We start from the raw sequence: 20,094 nt of genomic DNA on the forward strand, positions 1-20,094 counted from the left end.
AAAGAGCCTGTGTCTTTAGTTCTTAGCAAGATTGCCCAGTTTCACTGCTCTTTTGTTAAAGCGCTTTCATTTGTCCAACATGTATTTATCATTCCTAATTAAATTAGATATTATCATGGATGATATATTGCTATATTAAGCTTATGCAGAGTTTCCTCCACAAAGGATGAATGAGACATGGATCCCTGCCTTGGAGTACATATAATCTAACACAGGATGACAGATAAGAAATTCACCCAAACCCACTGCAATGGAAGGATAAACTAAAGTCAACACATGCAGTGAAATCATATTTACTCAAAACTATCCCTTCAACATTCTTGAAAGCACCTCTAAAGTTCAATGTTGTCCATCAGTGTTTTGCTCAAGAAGTTGGTCACAGCCAGTTTTTCGCCGCAGCACTGAAGTACATCATTAATTCTTCAGTTGCTTGGTAGGCTTGTGTTTAAAGCTCAACTTGTACAAAAATGGGTAAGTATAACGTCCACATCACCCTTAGCATAACAGGATGGCCACACTATTGAGAAGCAGGTAGGGAAAGACTTACAGAAGGGATGTGAGAGTCTCCTCCCCTTCAAGTTACAACCTCTGGCACATACATTTACAGATTAGCTGGACACAAAACCATTTCCACCCTTTAAGTCACCCGTGCTCTCCTTGCAGTGCGCAATTAGTTGGATTTGTATGATAATGTGTATATATTACCATTCCAAACATGCATAATAAGCACAAATGGAAATAGAAACAAGAAGTGGGAAGCCAGAGAAAGACACAATAACAATGTTTAGGAAACTAAGGAAGATATATGGAGACAGTGAAATGCTAGAGTTGGATCCTGAAGAATGAGCAGATATTCCCAGGGCAGAGTAGGGAAAGAAGGAAATCCCTCAAAAGAAACAGCTGATCAGCCAAAGCAGAGGAGCATCAAATACTAGGACCCTCTGTGCTAACTGCAAGCAGTTTCACATTACTGAGGGGACAACAGCAGGACATGGCCTGGAGAAAGTCAGACAACTACTTCATCAAGCACCTTCTATTAGCTGCTGTAGCTCTCAACATATGCTCTTGTATCAGTGGTTCTCAGCAGCATCATTATCATCTACAAACCTGCTACAAAGACAAATTATCAAGTTCCTCCCTGGAATCAGAAATCCTTTTATAATTTCTAACCCATACTCAAATTTAAGACTCACCGGGTTAGATACATGGCTAGAGAACAGTCAGCCCATGAGCCACATGAGCCACAAAATCATTTGGTCTGATCTTGCCGAGGCAGCCACAGGCAGGATTTGAAATTGAAAAAACTCTAGAAGGCTAATTTTTAATTGGATAATTTTGCATGGACTATATAAATAACCAAATGGCCCTTTTCAGAAAAACGGTTCCTCCTCCCTGAAAGCACAATGTGAAGGTTGGTGAGGAGCTTTTAACTGGACCAAGACAAAACTCCAAGGTTCACATTCTGTCCATCCCTTTAAGCTTTTACTCAGGTTTTATATACACACACAAACACACATACATACAGGCACACACATGTAAATTACAAGGGTACTTCAAAAAAGCTCTCAGAAGGGCCAGCATTGTGGCATTACAAATTAAGCTGTCACCTGCAATATCAGCCTTCCATATTGGAGCGCCAGTGCTGAACTCTCCACTAGTCCACTTTCAATCCAGCTTCCAGCTAATGGGCCTGGGAGAGTAGTGGAGGAAAATCCAAGTACTTGGGACACTGTCACCTAAGTGAAAGGTCCTGGCTCTGATCTGCACTGGCACTAGCCATTGCAGGCATCTGGGGAGTGAAACAGAACGGAAGGATCTCTGGCTGGCAGTCTCTCCTCTCTGTCTTCAAATATGGATATTATATACATATAATAAAAAACAAAAGAAAGGAAAAAAGCAAAAAAAAAAATTAACAGATGTTATTTATTTGAAAGTCAGAGTGTCAGAGAGGCAGATCATGCATCCACTGGTCCACCCCCAGATGGTACAACAGTCAGAGCTGGGCCTAGCTCAAGCCAGGAGCTTCATCTCCCACTTCCCACATCTCGGAAGTCTCCCACTTCCGAGCTGGAGCCCAAGTGCTTGGATCACTTCCCCCTGTACTCGTAGGCACAGAAGCAGGGAGCTGGATCAGAAGTGAAGCATCAGGGACAAAAACCTGTGCCAATATGGAATTCTGGGATTGTATGTGGTGGCCTAATCGGCTATACTACAATACCAGTCCCCCGCCCCCTCAAAAAAAACCCACATATTTCAATCTTTATTTATGTAATTATTTGAAAGTCAGTTACAGAGAGAGTACACGGGATCAAGTCCCACCTCTGCTTCCAACCCAGCTTCAGGTTAACACACCTGGGAGGCAGAGATGATGGCTCACAGGCTTGGTGCCCTGCCCGCCACTGTGGGCGACCTGAGGGCACTCCAGGATCCTGGTTTTGACCTAACCCTGACTACCAGAGGCATTTGGAGAGTGAACCATCAAATCTCTCTGGGAGATACACAATCTCTCTTTAGCTCACTTGCTTGATCTCGCTGTTGTATGTATCTGTCATTCTGCCTTTCAAATAAAACTTGGCAAGAAAAAAACAAGTCACATAGACTAAGGGAGATAAAAGTGAATGGCAAAGGAGATATTTTCCAAAAAATGCTGACTAGGTTGATTTAGAGACCACTCAGCTTTTAATCATATGACAGGAAAAATCTTCAGTTGGAACCTCAAACCCAATCCTCTGCAAGCTGTTACAGACTTCTCTTTTTCTTACTGAATTTTCTTATTTCAAGGGTATCATTTTCCAAATGTTCTAAAATGAATTGACCTGAAGGTGGTGAAAGCTAACTTTGTAGTACTAGTCACCCATGTGCGAAAAATATTTTTACAGAAAAAGCAAGTGCATGAAAATATTTTTACCACAATAAATTGCTGGTTCCACAATTCTTTGAAAAGAACAGGGAAAAAAAAAACCTGTGAATAATTAGTGATGTGCTTAAACTGCCAGGCCGGCACCACTGAAACATACTGGGTGCCAAATTATTTAGCTGAACAGTATTTAAATTAAAAACTAATGACTAGGTTAATTTAATACATGTTCATCTCTCCTCCAACTCTGTCTCAACTAATTGAGCTCCAAAGCTATATTTTAAACATGCATCCGAGTCAGCGAATAAAAAACATCTGACTACTTAAATGTAGTAAGTCAGTTACCAATCACAACTTCTTTTAATCTAAGTTTTATTGTCATTTTAGACGTTTAACCATAAGCTGTTTACTACACACTCACCAAAGAGATGGAAGGAATAATGTGCCACATGAAATGTACAGAAAATATCTTTAGTTAGCTAAATGGGTAATTCGAGTACTTCATGTTAGAACTGCAACACTACCAGAACACTCGAAGAGCTAAACTGTTACCTACAGCTCCTTCAACCCTAAAAAGTCAATCCTACATATTTAAATTTTGACAAGGGAAGAAGAAATCTTTTTTTCCCCATTCATTCACTCACTTCCCAAAACCTATTTTCTCTCTCTCTCTCCTAATCTTCCCTCAACTCTACCTAAAATATAACCCCTTCCTAAAGCTGAAAGAAATTATAATAGTTTACAGATTTTAAAAAGTGTGGAGAATCAATCTGAAAAAAAAAAAAGTTATGGTAAAATTCCAAAAGCACATAGCTAAGCATGGTCTGGCAAACACACGACATACCTATCCTTGCAAGGAGGGTATAAGCAGGCCACCCCTTCAGCTTCTGCAAACCATAAATGTCACAAACATTTGAAACCACCCACAGAGGACCAGCCTAAATCTATGTGGGCTCATCTACTCAATCCCACAATAGTCAGTGAGCATAAAACACACAAAACAAAACCAAAGGGGAAAAATGTTTTCACACTAATGCACAGACAAAAACTTAATAAGCAAACACTTGTCCATAGAGTTGACAGCAAAATTTTAAAAAAAAATAGAAAAAAAAAAAACCCCTTGCAGACACCAAATGAAAACAATATCTGAATGTGAACTTGGCACAAGAACAGAGAGAGTGAAGTTATGAAAGCTAGGAATTGGAAAGTGCCATAATCATTTATAATAGTGGCAACTGTCCTGGATTCCCCTCATCAAAAAATAACATGGTGGCAGGCTACCAGCCATCAGTTTCTGGATCTTACAATGGGTCCCAAGGGTATGAGGGTGTAATGGAAAGGAACAGTGTAGGAGTCACAGAGACTGATTCCTAGGCCCGTTTCTGCCACAGTCCAACTGTGGGAACTTGGGCAGTGCTACTACAGATGTGCAGTCTCTGAAAACTAGACAACCAGAGGGGTCATAGCTACACTTTCAGATCACTGGAGTAAGAAGAGTTGGAGGTGGGAGAGAAGGAGACGTAAGAGGGAAAAAAATAGATTTGTTGGTTTATTTCAAGCCGCTTATGTGGAAGATGCACAAACACTAACAGAATCATGATGAAGAAGTTTTAGGATATATGGAAGGATGAGCCCTAGCTCCGCTCCCAGAGACCTCTAATGCAGTTTGCAAGATGCACCAAGAAGAGAAATTACCCAAATCCTCTTGGGTTGGAAAAGTGCAATCTCCCACCTTATATGCCTGGAATCCAAAACTTTTTGCATCAAAATAGACTTATCTTTCCATTGACGTTTCTACAGACATTTTGAAATACCTTCATATACACATACACAGACAAGCATAATTCAAAATAGTTTGTGGAAACTAGAACTTAAAGAGAATCTGTGTGCATTCACAGATGAGTATTATTTTTTAAAACTGCATGGATATAAATTTTTTGTACAAAAGAAAATATTTTTAAGAGAAAGATTTTTGCTTTTACTTGAGAGTCAGAGTTAGAGAGATAAGGAGAGTCAGAAAGAGAGAGATCTTCCATCCATTGGTTCATTCCCCAAATGGTGGCAGCTGCCAGAGTTGGGCTGATCTGAAGCTGGGAGCCAGGAACTTCTTCCAAGTCTCCCACATAGCTGCACGGCCCAAGGCTTCAGGCTATACTCGCTGCTTTCCCAGCCCATAAGCAGGTAGCTGGATCAGAAGTAGAGCAGCTAAGCTCAAACTGGCACTCATATGGGAGGCTGGTACTACCGGCGGAAAATAGCCTGATACACCAGTGTACTAGCCCCATAAGTTATCTTTTAATTCCATTTCCCTCAAAACTTAATCAAGTACTCTCATACACAGATAGGCTATTGCCTATACAAATATAACATTCCCACAGATGATTTTCTAACCTCTATCTGTGCTCCTCCAATCACATATAAAGTAAGTCTTGTATAAAGCCAGCCCATCTCACTATTAGAAAACACCCTTTAAAGTTCTTTCTTGCAATAAATGAAGATCAGTCTCCCAGAAAAGCTGGCCCTGGTTCTGTCCTCAAGTTCCACACAATATGTTAACCCTGCTTCCTCAATCAGATCTTTATAGATATTTGAAAAGGAGCTCCACCCCTACTATCCCTCCGCAAGCCAGGTTAAACACCCACACTTCTTTCAGCCCTTCCTCGTCTGACATGAATCTGCACTGACTGAGTCACCCTAAGTCTGGTTTGGCAGAACAACTTTCAACATATGGCACCAAAAAAAGGAATACAATATTCTAAATGTGGTCTGACAACTCAACCCTATAAGAAAACACTCACTGAGTACCTCCAGACTAATATTTTTCTTGACCTTGACTATACTTCTATTAATGTACCCTAAAAATACATTAACTTTGTTTTAGTCCAATTTATACTATGTATCCAGACAAAAATGAGCCCAGATTCTGTTATCCAAATGATCGGTTGATTCGCTTGCTGCCAGTTCCGTAAACATCATAATGGAATGAGACAATCAAAAACTTTTGAGCCATGTGGCCCTGGGTGGACCCTGTCACTTACTCGCTGAGTGACCTTAAACTGGAAAGGCACTGACTCTTTTGCAAGTTTTTGTGCAAGGCTCTGATTAAAAAGAAAAAAATAAGAGTTAATTAAAAAAAAAAAGTTAACAACTGTTGGGCAAAGCAGAAGCAACTCCTGAAGGAGCTGTGTGTATTAGGAAAACAAGGGAGCTTATCACAGGCCAGGAGCACCTGCTCACCTTGGAACACCAAGCAATAGACTGAATCCTGCTGCCATCTCTTCTTTCCACCTCGCTCTGGCCACAAACAGAAGGAAGCTTTGCTAGTCTCAACCCTATCTTTGCAGAGGTCAAGCAGCCGCTTCCATCCAGAAATGTTATAAATGCCAAGTGCACAGATCAACACCGCCATGATGAGACATCATGGTCACAAGCATGTGGACACTAAGGAACCTCCACCTTCCCCCATCCATCACATCTCAAATATGCAAAAGCCCAGTGCTGTGTATCCCGGGCATCCATTACCCTCACAGGGTCACTCTGTCTTGTGGCAGTGGTTGTCCACCAAGGAGCAGTATATCAGATAATCTTTGTCTGTCTGGCTCTCTCTCTCTCTCTCTTTTTTCTCCCACCACCTATCTTTGCTATCTCCTCCCCAACACCCTCGGGTGTGACTTGGCTGGACTGCTGTCTATACCGGACCAGTGAACCTTGCTAGGGAGCACTTCTTCCCTTGCTTTGAGCTGAACCATATTCTGAGTAGTTTACCTGGTTCTGAACCTGAACTTGAGCTTGACAATGACAGATTTGTGTGGCACAGAAGTTAATCATCTAGATTGACAGTGATCCACTGATCCCACTACAGAGTGACTGCCAGTTAACGTTGCAGAAGCAGAAGAGGAAATGGTCTAGTTAGTGAAGGGAAACGAAAGGAGATGTACCAACGCACTGCATTTCACAGCAATCCTCACACTGAAAGCAACATTTCTAAGCGCTTAAGAGTAATGAGTGTAGGGGCTGGAAACAAACACAAAAATGCTTCATGTCTGTGACTAACTTGACATGGTGAGACTCAAGCACAAGACGAGTAGCTGTGGGCAAGCTGGGTTGGTGGGTTTGGGCAAGCAGAAGATTACACAGGGAGGTGCAAGAGACATGAAGCTAAGAAGACTAAGCCAAGGCCAAACTGCTAAGGATCTTTGAATTCCAGACTAAGGAAGTAGGAGTTCAACCTGTAGGCCATTAGCAATCATCTCCTACTGGTTATAAAGAATCAGTTCAATAGCTGAAAATTGATTTCACAGATAATTGAGATAAATCAAATAATGCTGAGTGGAGCACATATTGGAGATACTTTAGATAGGCTTGGATAAGGAAGGCTTTCTGAACAGCAGCAACTAAAGTCAGGGAGACAGGGATACAAATATGTCAGGCAAGAATATTCCAGGCTGACAGACCCTGAGGCTACTTGGCATAGTCACATTTGAGAGACATGAAGAAACCGCAGTTATTCTGGAGAGGAATGAATAAAGTAAAAGGGGTAGGGGATCAGGACTGAGAGAATACAGAGTGCAGATCACTCTGTATTCCAGATTTTATTCATAGTCTCACGAGGAACTTCTAAACAGGAAGTAGAGCAGAAGAAGTAAGAGGAGTCAATTTATTATTTTTGTAATACTTTCTTGAAATCATAATACACACTAAATTTATGGCTCCCTAAAATACCAGTTCACAATCAACCCCCAAAAAGTGAGATTCGTTTGGCACACTTATTCTCAGTAAAGCCCGGCTGGTTTTTCATTCTCAGCTAAGTGCTCATAAAGCAAATATTACTAATCTGTTTGAGAGTTTCGCCAGGTGCTTGGTTTGAGAATCCATCATTCCTTCTCCTCTCAGCCCTCAAATTCCTCTTGAAAACCTGACAACATTTTCCCTTCTCTCACCTTGTGTAAAGAATGGGGAATTAAAAGGCAGACTGTGGGTACTAAACACAAATGAAAAGGGACCTTTTAAAAAAGAGCCATGCACAGGAAGATTTGTGACGAAATGGAAAAGACAGAGGAGGTCACCCAAGTGGGCTATGTGGGACACACTGGATGGGGCGGAGGGAATCAGGCTGCAGGTGTCTGCTTGAGGTGATGGATGAAAAACATGACCGCAGAGTTCAATAGAAATCACACCCCATAAGTAGACACAAAGCCTAAAAGAAAACATAGAAAAATGGTAATCCATTTTGACTGGATGGCAGGATTATGGCTGAATTTTTCTCACATTTTGGGTAAATTTCCTATAATATTATTAGTTGTAGCAGTTCTATAACTCAATGGAAATTTTTTAAAATATTAAAGGGACATTTAGGCAGAAGAACTTATTTCCAGAGCAAGAAAAATCAGGGTAATCACAAGTCTGGAGCATTAGAGTGTGTATGTTAAGAAACTGCAATTGGACCTCTACAGAGATTTCTCTTTTCAGATTTTTACAAAAAAGTAATTTGGGAGGAAGGAGAAGGGAGATTGCAGATCCTAGAGGAAAGACCACACAATCAGAAAGAACACATCCTTGCAATCCTGTCATGCTGCTGGGTTCTTTGTAATGTGCAACTAGACAATGAAAGTTAAGAGATCAAACCAGAATGCCTCGAGTTTCCTTGCACAGGCCTTTTCCAACTCTTCCTATGCTTCCAGTGACTCAGCTATGCCAAGTAGAGGAGTAAGCACCTAATTCTTACAGAGGGAACAAAGCATCACACACACACACACACACACACACACACACACACACACACACACACACACACACACACACCCCAAACCTGTATACATACACAGATACACCCATATGCACAAAAACTAATCTGGCACGAAGTACCAAAGGGTATTTTTCCATCAAGACATTGTCAGTATTAGGTTTTAAAGGATTTCATTTCCTTGAAAATCACTTGTGAGTTCTTTATATTTCACATTTTCCCTGGTAAAAATCTTAATGAAAAAGTTTTCATAGTACATAATAAGAACCTCTTCTGACTTAACTTTCTTTTAACTGCCATTCCTGATTAATTTCATTCTCATACAATAACTTAAGAATTTTTATGAACCCCCATTTCATTTTCCCATACTTCTGAATATGTTGTCACTGCTAAGACTGGAATGCTATTAACTGGTATACCTCTATATCATATCAATGCCAGTATGGTGAGTTTTATTTACTACTGATATAAAACTCTAGTTGCCTTGGAGAGGGTGTTGTGGTACAAAGGGTTGGTTGGCCACTTGGTTGCCTGCATCCAATCTTTGAGGGAGAAAAGGGAGGGATCCTGGCCAGCTTCCTGCTAATGCACCTAGGACACAGCCGATGATGGCTCAGTCCTTGATTTTCTGTCATCCACACGTGAGTTCCAGATGGAGTTCCAGGCTCCTGATTTTGCCCTGGTCCAACTCTAGCTGTTGTGGCCAAGTGAATCAACGAGAGCTCTCTTTTCTCTCTCCCTCCCTCTCTCTCTCTCTTTCTCTTTCCTTCTCTGACACTCTGCCTTTCAAATAAATAAATCTTTAAAAATCAAACATCAAATAAAAAATACCAGGGACCAGTGCCATTATAAAGCTAAGCCAAGCCTCCACTTGTGGCACTGGCATTCCATATGGATGCCAGTTCATCTTCTGGCAGCTCCACTTCTGAAACAGCTCCCTAATAATGGCCTGGGAAAGCAGCCAAGGCTGGCCCCAGTCCTTGGGTTCCTGCACCAACTATGAGGGACGCAAAGAAAGCTCCTGGCTTTGGATCGGCCAGCTCTGGCCTTTGTGACCATTGGGGAATGAACCAGTGGAAGGAAGATATCTCTGTCTCTCTCTGTCTCCGTCTCTCTCAGTAGCTAGAAGATGTTCTCTCTGTCTGTCTCTCTCTCTCTGTAGCTCTGCCTTTCCAATAATTCTTTAAAAAACATAAAGAAAAACAATCTTAAATATAAATTCCATTTTAATCTCTACCCAAGAAAATGGCAATAATTGTCTAGAGGCAAAAAATTTATCTTAACTTTTCCAATAGAGTATCCTAATCACCTCTGTTCATTAAGTGTCTAATGTAGTGACAATTACACCCATAACAGATTTCATACAGATTGCTTTTTCATGGTTAATAAAGCTCCAGCTTTCTTCAATTAGAATAATTTATCAATACAATTCAAACCAAATGATTTTAAAGATACAAACTGTATCAAAATTATTTATATTTTCACAAAATGTTACTATGTCTTACACAATAGTTCATGATTCAAACAGTTAGCTTTGATAACTTATTCAAAAAAATATAATGAGATACTCACTGGAAGGCTTAGGAATTCATTAAAGTAGTCCACAAGGAAATCATCTGTTGCCAAAGAATCTTCCTAACAAAGCAAAACACAGAATTGTGATTATGTTAAAACATGCTTATATTATTATAAAATTCTGTCATATATTTATTATAATGCAGAACTTTCAAATCTTTTTTGAGAGTCAATCAAAAGTGAATTTTTACCATGCCATCATCTCTGGAAGGAGGGTAAGTGTAGGAGGATGAAGTGAAACAATCTTTTAAAGACCTTTCTATTGTACTCAGTTGGAAAGCAGCAAACTATATATTACAGTTCTTAAAATGAAACATCAAAAAGTCCACAAGAATACCACTGCATGGGAAATTTCCAACAGACTTGTTTGAAATACACATAGTTCATAAAACTACAGACAGAATCAATAAAGATAGAAGCAGTGTTTGGGATTTGGGTGAAATTGAGGATGTAAATGTCATAAATGAAGCAGCAAGCTACGTGAAGGAAACGTGCCACTGCCTCCCTAGCAGAGGAGACTCCATTCCCATGATCTGGACCCTGCCTCACTTACCCACGGGCAAACCTTGAAATTCATGGACTAAGCATAAAGAATGTAGACTTTTTTCCCCTCATAACTATCTCGTCCACCAACATAGCCACTTTTAAACTTGGCAAGGTTGAAAAGCCACTGACAAAACAAAATCTGTCTGCCAAGTCATAAAACACCTTCTTTTATTAGTAACTGTTTCCATTGTGTCAAAAGCGCATGATGCCACACCCTGTTGTATAGTACATGTGTTTATTTTGCTATTCATAATTATATTTCAACTTTGCAAATCCAATATGAAAGTTGACAATATGACTCAATACTATTATTTCCATATGGCTGAATATTTTGTTATAAACAATTTTTTTAAAAATTCACTGAAATGCAGTGCTATCTGGAAGATACTATATTGTATTTACACCTACTTCTAAAAACAAACTTTCTGGGTAGTTTCTTTTAAATAAGCGCAATGTCAGTTGAGAGTTATAAAGCAATCACAGAATTTATATATATATATATATATATAACCTTACTAGAAATGTCACCTTATTGAAACAAACAAAAAAAAATTTAGTTTACTAAAAAATCTCAAATAACCAAAACAACAGCTAAGAATTTAATCAACCTATGCCACAGCAGAGGTCCCTCTGTGGCATTTGCTCAAATGAAGTTTCTGATTGTCTGATGTCTGATAGCCAGACATCAATTTGAGGGAAGTTCTAAAGATAGTTACCTTCAAAGTTACTTTCATTCTCTGGGATAATAACTTCCAATAATTCTTATGAGAAAACATTTGAAGTCAGCAAATTTTTCTTAGTATTTCCTATTTAGGGGGTACTGTGCAATACAATAAGAACAGCGAAACATTGCAGTACTGGGTCACAGGAGGGGAAAAAAATAATCCATAGATGTGAAAAGTGCTTTTTAAAAATTTTGTACTATTTATTTGAGAGACAAAGAGAAATGAATTCCATATAGCTGGCAGGACCCAATGACCGAAGCCTTCCCCTACTGATTCCAAGGATGCCCATCAGCAGGAAGATGGACTTGGCAGTGGAGCTGGGGCTCAAACCAAGCACTCCAATACATAATGAAAATTATCCCAACAGGCACCTTCACTCATAGACGAGATACTTGCCTAAGAATGTATGCTTTTAATGAATAGCTATAGTATAATTTCTTGCTAGTTTTTCTAAAATATGCATTATTCATTTTTTTAGCCCAAGAAGAGAATGTGCATTTCATGAAGCTTAAATAGTGCCTACAACTTAACCCAGTTACCTTGCCAGAAAAATTCTAGAGAATCCTCAGATTCATACTTGTAGATTCATTTCCAGATGTCTCATACTTCAATAAGCTATCCATGAAGTACCTTAATTTTTTTTTCCTTAACCCACTTCAAAGAAGTGTAAATTTGTAAAATACAGTAAGAATGGATTAGGAAAAAAAAGGTAGCAGAGGAACACACACTACAATTTCAATGTTTTAAATTCATATCAACACACTCTGACCGTAACTCTTGACTTCTGAGGTCATCTCTCCAGGGATAAGTATTCTCAGAGTCATCCCATGGTGGGCTGGCCCTTCCTGGCTATCTGGTCACATTCTCAGGCTGCACTTATCAATCATCAAAGTTTGAAAGATTCTAGGATCTCAGAATCTTTTTTCTGAAATTGCATCCTAATCAGTATTAAACATGGGCACTTGTGTTGAGATGGGCTGTGCTGCAAGTATGGGCCCCAAGAGAGAAGACCTGCCCTTCTCCAAGTGAACGAGCATGTTCTGCCACCACAGCTCGAGTTCCAGTATTCAACCGTGTTGTTACACCCAAAGCAGTTTTGTAAAGTGATAGTTAATAAATGTTTAACCTCCAAACCTTTTAACCATAGAAATTATTTTTAAAACAACTAGATCTGAAAAAAGCAGCTCAATGGCTACAACCCAACTGCCTAAATATATTAAACTAAATCAGGTTGGTATTCTAGTGGAATAGGTTAAGCAACCACCTGAGATGCCAGCATTCCATCTGGATACTGGTTCATGTGCCAGCTGCTTCACTTATGAACCAGCTCCCAGATAATGGCCTTGGAGAAAAACAAGATGGCCCAAGTGCTTGGGCTCCTGCACCATCATGGGAGGCCCAGATGGAACTCCCAGGTCCTCGCTTTAGCTTGGTCCAGTGCTGGCCATTGTAGCCAAGCGGGGAATGAACCAGCAGATGGAAAATCTCCCACTGTCTCTTTCTCCAACTCTGATTTTCAAAATACATACATAAATTTCTTAAAAGATGAACTAAGTCTTCATACTTGGGCTTAATATCTTCCAAACAACCAATAAACTGGAGATGGTTAACAGCACAATCAAGAACAAAGTTGAGTTCCAATCGATTCCTCCATTACATCATCCCATGAACCAAACTGCAAAATTTGCAGCCCAGCTTCTCTGTTGAGTGATGCAACGGAAAGTTGGAACATTACCTCAGAAATGAACATTCCTTGGAAACCTGGTTTTCATGCATTACAGGTGTGCCATCTGTGAAAGTGATGTCAGCTTTTCCATTCTGAGTTCGAACTTCTCAAATCCCTTGCTTTTCAAAGACACTTAAGCAAAAATAGAATGTGCACTTGCTAATTAGGACAGGGAAATTTCTTTGCTTAAAAAGTGGTTTTGCTGCACCCTGAGATCAGCAAAACTATAATTTTGTCACAATTCTACCAGATGCAAATAACAAAGGCAGCCTTATAAAGCAGGAGGAGGAAACAAGATAAATACAGCAAAATCCTTTGGATTTTCCAGAGGAAAAGATGTGAACTGGTAGAACAACCGCAAGAGGCTCAAGTGGGGGAAAACAGCGTGTGAAATGCATTTCAGATAACATCACATCCTACATGAAATACCACTAGGCAAGGTGATGATGCAGAAGACAAGGAGAAACGCACGGGCAAAGCAATGTCAGAAAGCAAACCAGAGGGCAGTAAGAATCAACTAGAAAAGAACTTGAAGGAAATGTTTAGGATCATGGAAATATTTGGTATTGATACTTGGCAGCTTGAACTACACAGCATATACACTTATCAAACCTCACCACATGATCTCCTGAAAACTTTTGCATTTTGGTAAATAAATTTTGCATCATCAACAACAAAAAAACATAGGTGGCCTGCATAGCAAATAAGAATTTGACCTACGACTCTAGTACCGGGTCAAGTCCCAGCTGCTCCACTTCCCATCCAGCTCCCTGCTCAAGGTCTGGGAAAAGCAGCAGCAGATGGCTCACACACTTGTGTTCCTGCCACTGGGGGACCCCCAAGAAGGCTCCCAGCTCCTGACTTTGGTCTGGCCTACCACTTGGCAATTGCAGCCATCTGGGCAGTAAACTAACAATGGAAGTGCCTTCTCTTACTCTGTCTCCCCCCATCCCTCTTGTAACTCTTTTGGATAAATCAATCTATAAAAAATACTAATATTGAATGCTGGTTCACAATATTCATGGTGAATGATTAAGGCTGAAGTAACTTTGAAATGCACCAAAAAGCATAAAATGAGTTGATGGACGGAGGGAGAGACACAGAAGGACACAAATGTCAAAAAGATGTAGCAATATAAATGGAAATCTCAATGATTTCACTCCAAAACTGTGCCTCACACAGTGGTCTCTGTGAACTTCTAGAGGAAAGGACAGTGTCTCATTCTTTTTTATTCCCAATGCTTTGAACACTGTTGTGGAACGGGTACTCAGTGATTTCACGGAGGACATGAGTCTGAAAAGATTAATATCCTAACAAAGACTCCATTAAAGCAATGCTAATAGAACCATTTACTATTATTCATTTGAGAGGCACAGAGAAAGCTCCCATCTACCAACCCACCCCCAGAGGCTTGTATTGGCTAAGGTTGGCAAGGGCCAAAGCCAAGAACCAACAATACAATCCAAGCTCCCTACACGGGTGACAGGAATTCAGTCACTAAAGCCACCACCACTGCCTCCCAAGGTCTGCATTAACAGCAAGCTGGAGGGAACAGCAAGGGCTGGACCCCAAAGCCAGGCACACCAAGGTGGGACTCCAGAATGGCAGACCTCTTAACACCAAACAGCTACCCCTTGGATCTACCATTGAAATTAATGAAACAGTGGGTTTCCCTTATCAGAAAGCCTTCAACAAAGTGGATGATTACACTACACTATTTTGACTCCATGAAGACTTTAAAAAGAATATGACACATCTACTTTCATAGTTGTTAAATGATTTTTACAGTACAAGAAGATATGATGATTTTGGATTTAGAATCAAGCACAAAAATGTTTACATTCATGTATTCTATTTACATATGATTATTTGGGATTTTAAAAGTCATGTACTTAAGTCTTTTAAGTTAATATTTTGTATCTTAATTTTTAAACAGTTTTTGTAGAACTCACTCAAACGTTACAGATAAAAAAGTTAAAATACATCATAGCAGCATGTCCATGACAAACATTTTATTATAAATGAGCTATGTGATACTCTGAAGATGAAGATCCCACATCAAGGCAAAATCATTTTTCAGGTGTCCACGGCAGTATTGTACTTTCACAGAGTAAAAAAAAACAAAACACAATATGAACAAAGCTATTACAAACATGGAAGCACAGGAATGACAAAACACAACTTAAATAAAACTAAAGTTTATTTCTGTCACCTGATCATAAGCAGTCCAAAGTCAGCTGACAAGCTGACAACATGCAGTCCCAAATATCAGGAGCCCAGGCCCCTTTGGTCTGCAACTCTGTCCTCCAACACCACTTCTATTTCACGACCCAAGATGACTGCTAGAGCCCCAGCAGCACATCCTTACTCCAGACAGTAGAAAAGCAGGGAAAGGACCCATTCTTCTCACTACACAGATCTGTACAATAGGCTCAGTATATCCCAGCTTCTAATCGTGCCTCAACCAGTTAATAACTACATGATGGGAGGGTCTGTCATTTGGTCTCTACAAACATCAACTTCCCAGTAATTCAATAGAACACTTCCACTTGCACCCTACTGCATTGAATTTAGTTATGTGACCACACCATCTCGCTGCAAGAGGCCAGGAAATGTGGTCTTTATTCTAGATAGCAATGTCTCTAATATCATCATGGAAAAGGGGAGAAAGGGTTTGGGGGACCATAAGTCTCTGCTACACCCTTTGCTCTAAGTCTATGTAGTTTATTAATGCGTTACAACACTGTCACACTTTCAGAAGCAGAGATATAAATGTGTACAAGATGCGTGAAGGGTTTAATCCATAGGCAACACTTGATGGATCTGTGCACGTGTGAGGGCTTAGTCACAGACTGCTTTCAACTGAAAGCTGCCACAGCTCCAAGGCAGTGGGGATGTTGCTAGGTTAATGGAGGAAAGGAAGTAGTCCTTGAGGATTATGCTAGATGGTGAATTGAAAGGGAAAAGGCAACCGAGACCAAATTCATTGGCCAAGGCAAGGACAAAAGCAGGGCATTCTGACTGCAATGGAAGGCATGTGCAAGTACTTTATAAACCCGAAAGAGGATGAGGGCCATCTTCATCACAGCAGAAAGGCACAGGCTATGGTGAAAGAAAAGGGAAAAGCTACAAGAAGAGTCTAGAAGGCTGAACTGCCGTGCTGGACATTCTGGCTCTGCTAGTTGCTCATGTGTAGCCTCAGGCCCAGGGAGCTGACCTCTGTAAACTTCCTTCCTCAAGTGTGAAATCTAGGTAACAATCGTGACTTAATGGGGGTAGTTTTGAGGTTAAATACCAGCATGTAGCTGGCTTCCAATAAATACCAGCTGATAATAAAAGTTCTGAACAATCGAGGAACAGGCTAATTTTTCAGGTTAATAGCAAACTGAGCCAGGGCAGGAGTAAAACAGGAGACAGAAAGAAAAAAAAAAATCTAAAGGGAGGCAGAGCAAAGCAATAGCAAGTAATCCAGTACAGCAGATGCACAGGAGTTTGCATTTTATGCTTTAGAAAACGAAAAATTGGAGTTGGCAGGGGAATTACTGGAGGCAGGGATATCAGTTAGGACTCGTGCCAAAGTCCAGCCCAGGAATGGAGCACCTGAAATCAGACGGTAGCTGTGAGCAGGGAGGAAAGAAATCTGGCTATGAAATGAACCTGGTAAATGATTTCAGGTGGATGTGGGGAAAATGGAAGAAAGGCACTGGTTAGGGTAAGTGATCTGCCAATGGGACCATCAGCCAAAAACAGCACGTGAGGGAAACAGGGAGTGGGGGCGGTGGAGGGCGCAGGGGGGCAAGTTCAAGTGAGACTGTCAAGGTGATCGAGACATCCAGATGATGAAGATGCCCACTAACACCTTCCATAGACAAAGCTGCTACCCAAAACAGGTGCGTTGACCTGGAGGGCCCAAGAAATAGGGAGAGCTGGAGCTACAAGAGCTGGAGCTCACTCAGGCAAAACTGTTTCATCAGAATCTTGAGGAAGTCATTGCTGTCAAGGGGGGTGGGGGGTGGGGAAATGAAAGAAAGAAGCAAGAAAGGGGAAACATGAGCAGGAGAACTGGGAGATGATTGTCAAAGAAGCCAAACAAGGAGCAGGAGTGGCTCTTAGCAGCAGGTGTGGAAGGAGTGACTCAAACAAGACCCCAAGACTGACCCCGCCATCCTGAACCCAACGGCCACCTTGAATACCTGCTTACCCAGCACTACCTTAAGTCCCTTAGGTCTCCGTCCCCTTAAGGCCCACTCACCTAAAGAGAGCTTCTAATTCTTCAGATTCAGACCGTTCTCTCTTCCAATTCCTGTACATTATGACTCCCATACTTGAAGCCCCATCACCACCAATCCCCTGAGGCATTTATCCCTGGTGTCCCCTAGACGCTGAACCTGCCAATCCGTGACCCTGCATTCCCCACACCCCAGTTTCAGGATATAAAGATGCCTGTGCCCTTTGCTCACTCTCCCTCCCCCCAACCCCACTGTCGGCCCACCATGCACTCTCTCTCTCTACTCCTGTTTTCTCTCTGCCCTGTGGCTGCCTCCCTGCCAGAATAAAGGACCTCTTGTGTGGCCCACTTGCTGTGTCCAGCATAAAATATCCAACAAGGTGGCTGTGGCCAGATGCCTAGAGTGGTTAGCAAACTGCTCAGGTACAAAGCGGAGTGCCTCTAGACCTTGTGTGTACACGTGTATATGTGTTTCCTAGAGAGCAATGGATCAAAGGTCTGAAAAAGTGGCAGAAGCATGCAGGCACACAATACATGCGTGCCCATGTGTGCACCCACTCGGCCTTGGCCTTCTCTCTCAGCCACTGCTAGCCTGTGAACAACCTGAAACTCATCCTCAGCACCTAGGAGGGCAGTGTGAAGACACCATGACTCCAGTTTGTTGAAAGACCAAAGTTAATCAGAGGGGAAAAGTGCTGAAGGGCATCAGCAAATAACAGAAGTGGTTCAAAGAGTTCCAGGACTGGGACACAGAGCTCAGGGGGAATATAGGCTGTTACTTCCTACCCAGCTGCCCTGGTGGGCAAGCTTTTGTTGTTTTTTGTTTTTTGTTAGCTCAACACTAGAGCAAACACTAAAATATAGCACTTGCTTAAAAGACTATGCACACATCTGGCAAAATACTTAATATTACTCACCATCTCCAGAAGCCTGAACTAAGAACAATATTTAGCACATGTTAAGGGGAATTATAAACTGACCACTCATTACCAATCAATGCCTTCTACTGCTGTTTACTGAAAACAGGACTGCAGCAGGGCCCGGTGCAGTAACACCATGGTAATGAAACCCACCTCTCCCAGGCACATTGCAGAGTTCAGAGAAATGAAATGAGGTCATCTATGTAACGAGAACTTTACCCATGACCAGTGTCCACCCTACAAATCAATCGGCCCTGCTTGAAAGTGGACCTGGGAGAGAACAGAGAAAGCTGTGTGTGTATAGTTATCACCATGGTCACTAAACCAAAGCTTGCACTGCAGCCTTCTGGCATAAAAAAAGAGAGAAGGGGGGAAAAAAAATAAGTAGCTGTTCTAAATCATACTTACAAATTTTTCTTCTGTAATGTCTGGTGGCTCTGAAACGAGATAAAACAGTGCATGAGCTCACTTGTAAGAGTCAACGGAATCATTTGAGGCTGGACCTAGCCCACTTGATTCTCCTCACATGCGTTGGATTTTTTTTTTTAAGTTGGAATTCCACATGGAAAAGTACAGGAAAGGCTTCTGGACATCCAGCTCGGCTGTGCGTTCAAAGGTCACCCCTGAAAACCCTTCCTAGACTAGGAAGGCCGCCATTATTCCAACTGCACTCTAGACTAGAGGGAAATCGAAGCTCCCCGCAAGGAAGTAGACCAAGTTTCTGAGAAAAAGTGAGGCCAGCTTGTGGAATATCAAGGAAGTGGAAACACCCGGGGCCCAGGAAAAATTGAAGTTCTGAGGCGCCTCAGGCCCCGCGTCCCTGCCCCCCCCCCGGACGCCACACGCCCCGCAGCCGCGTGCCGCCCCGACCGACGGACCCGGGGCCGCCCGGCCACCTTACCCGCGTCCAACCGCTTCTCGGGCATGGCGGCCGCCCTCCCGCGCCCGGCGTCCGCGCCCGGCAGGGCCTCAGCCCCGCGTGCGCCCAACGCCCGTCAGGGCCGGAGCCTCGGGGTTGCGTCTGCTCGCCGGCCGCTCCCCCTACCCCGAGCCTCGCCCGGGGTTGCCATGGAGCTGAGACAATGAGGCCACGGCCTGGCGGTTAGATGCGGGCGCCTGAGGCCACGGCCCGGCGGTCAGACGCTTTTGGGGGCCCCAGACAGGAGCACCCATACACCCCCCCACACACCCCCTCGTGGCTTCTTCTCCACAGCAGGACGCGTCCTGGGAGCTGGGGCGGCCTGGAGATCCAGCCTGAAGCCGCTGTGCCTGGGAATTTGAAGTTCCCAAGCAAGGAAAAGAGGACAGGCAGGCGAGGCCCCGGGCGCCCCTGCAAGCGTGGATCGCGAGAAGCCCGCCCAGCTGCGCCTCAGTGTCCTTGATAAGCGCTGGTTCAGAGGCAAGAAGGCCCGTGTGAAAAATTAAAACTTGGGAATTTTAGGAAGCAGATCTTCCCCCACATATTTTAGTTCCAGTTCAGCTAAGCTTGAAACGTTTCCAAGGCATCTAATCTTGAAACGTCCTGGAAGGGTGTTGAAAAGGGGCTGATAAGTTGATAAACTAGTGTATGAGAAATTAGGATGGAAGGGTTTTAAGTAAGAGTGATATTTGAAGACAGTAATTCTAATGAGGAGGAAAAAAATTCCCATGAATGAAAAGTATGTTAGCGAAAATTTCGCACCGTCACCCTCTCCACTTGAGCCAAAAAAAAAAAAAAAAATGGATTTTGCTTGACCCCTTCCTGTGCATATGTCCCAGGCAGCTTTCCTACCCC

At 42.1% G+C, this 20,094-nt stretch overlaps 1 protein-coding gene across 1 annotated transcript in view; it reads right to left on the reverse strand.

Moving 5' to 3' along the window:
* Positions 1 to 19,246, reverse strand: part of RGS22 (regulator of G protein signaling 22) — a 100,666-nt gene extending 81,420 nt beyond the window's left edge. The window contains exons 1-3 of the mRNA XM_040972729.1: positions 19,222 to 19,246; positions 18,729 to 18,757; positions 10,173 to 10,235 (exon numbers count right to left, since the gene is read on the reverse strand). Of these exons, the coding sequence (XP_040828663.1) occupies positions 10,173 to 10,235; positions 18,729 to 18,757; positions 19,222 to 19,246 (117 nt within the window). The remainder of the gene's footprint in view (positions 1 to 10,172; positions 10,236 to 18,728; positions 18,758 to 19,221) is intronic.
* Between the last annotated feature and the right edge of the window lie 848 nt (positions 19,247 to 20,094).

The sequence above is a fragment of the Ochotona curzoniae genome, unplaced genomic scaffold (genome assembly GCF_017591425.1).
Source record: "Ochotona curzoniae isolate NIBS_2020 unplaced genomic scaffold, NIBS_Ocur_1.0 contig_2318, whole genome shotgun sequence".
NCBI classification, from domain to species: Eukaryota; Metazoa; Chordata; class Mammalia; order Lagomorpha; family Ochotonidae; genus Ochotona; species Ochotona curzoniae.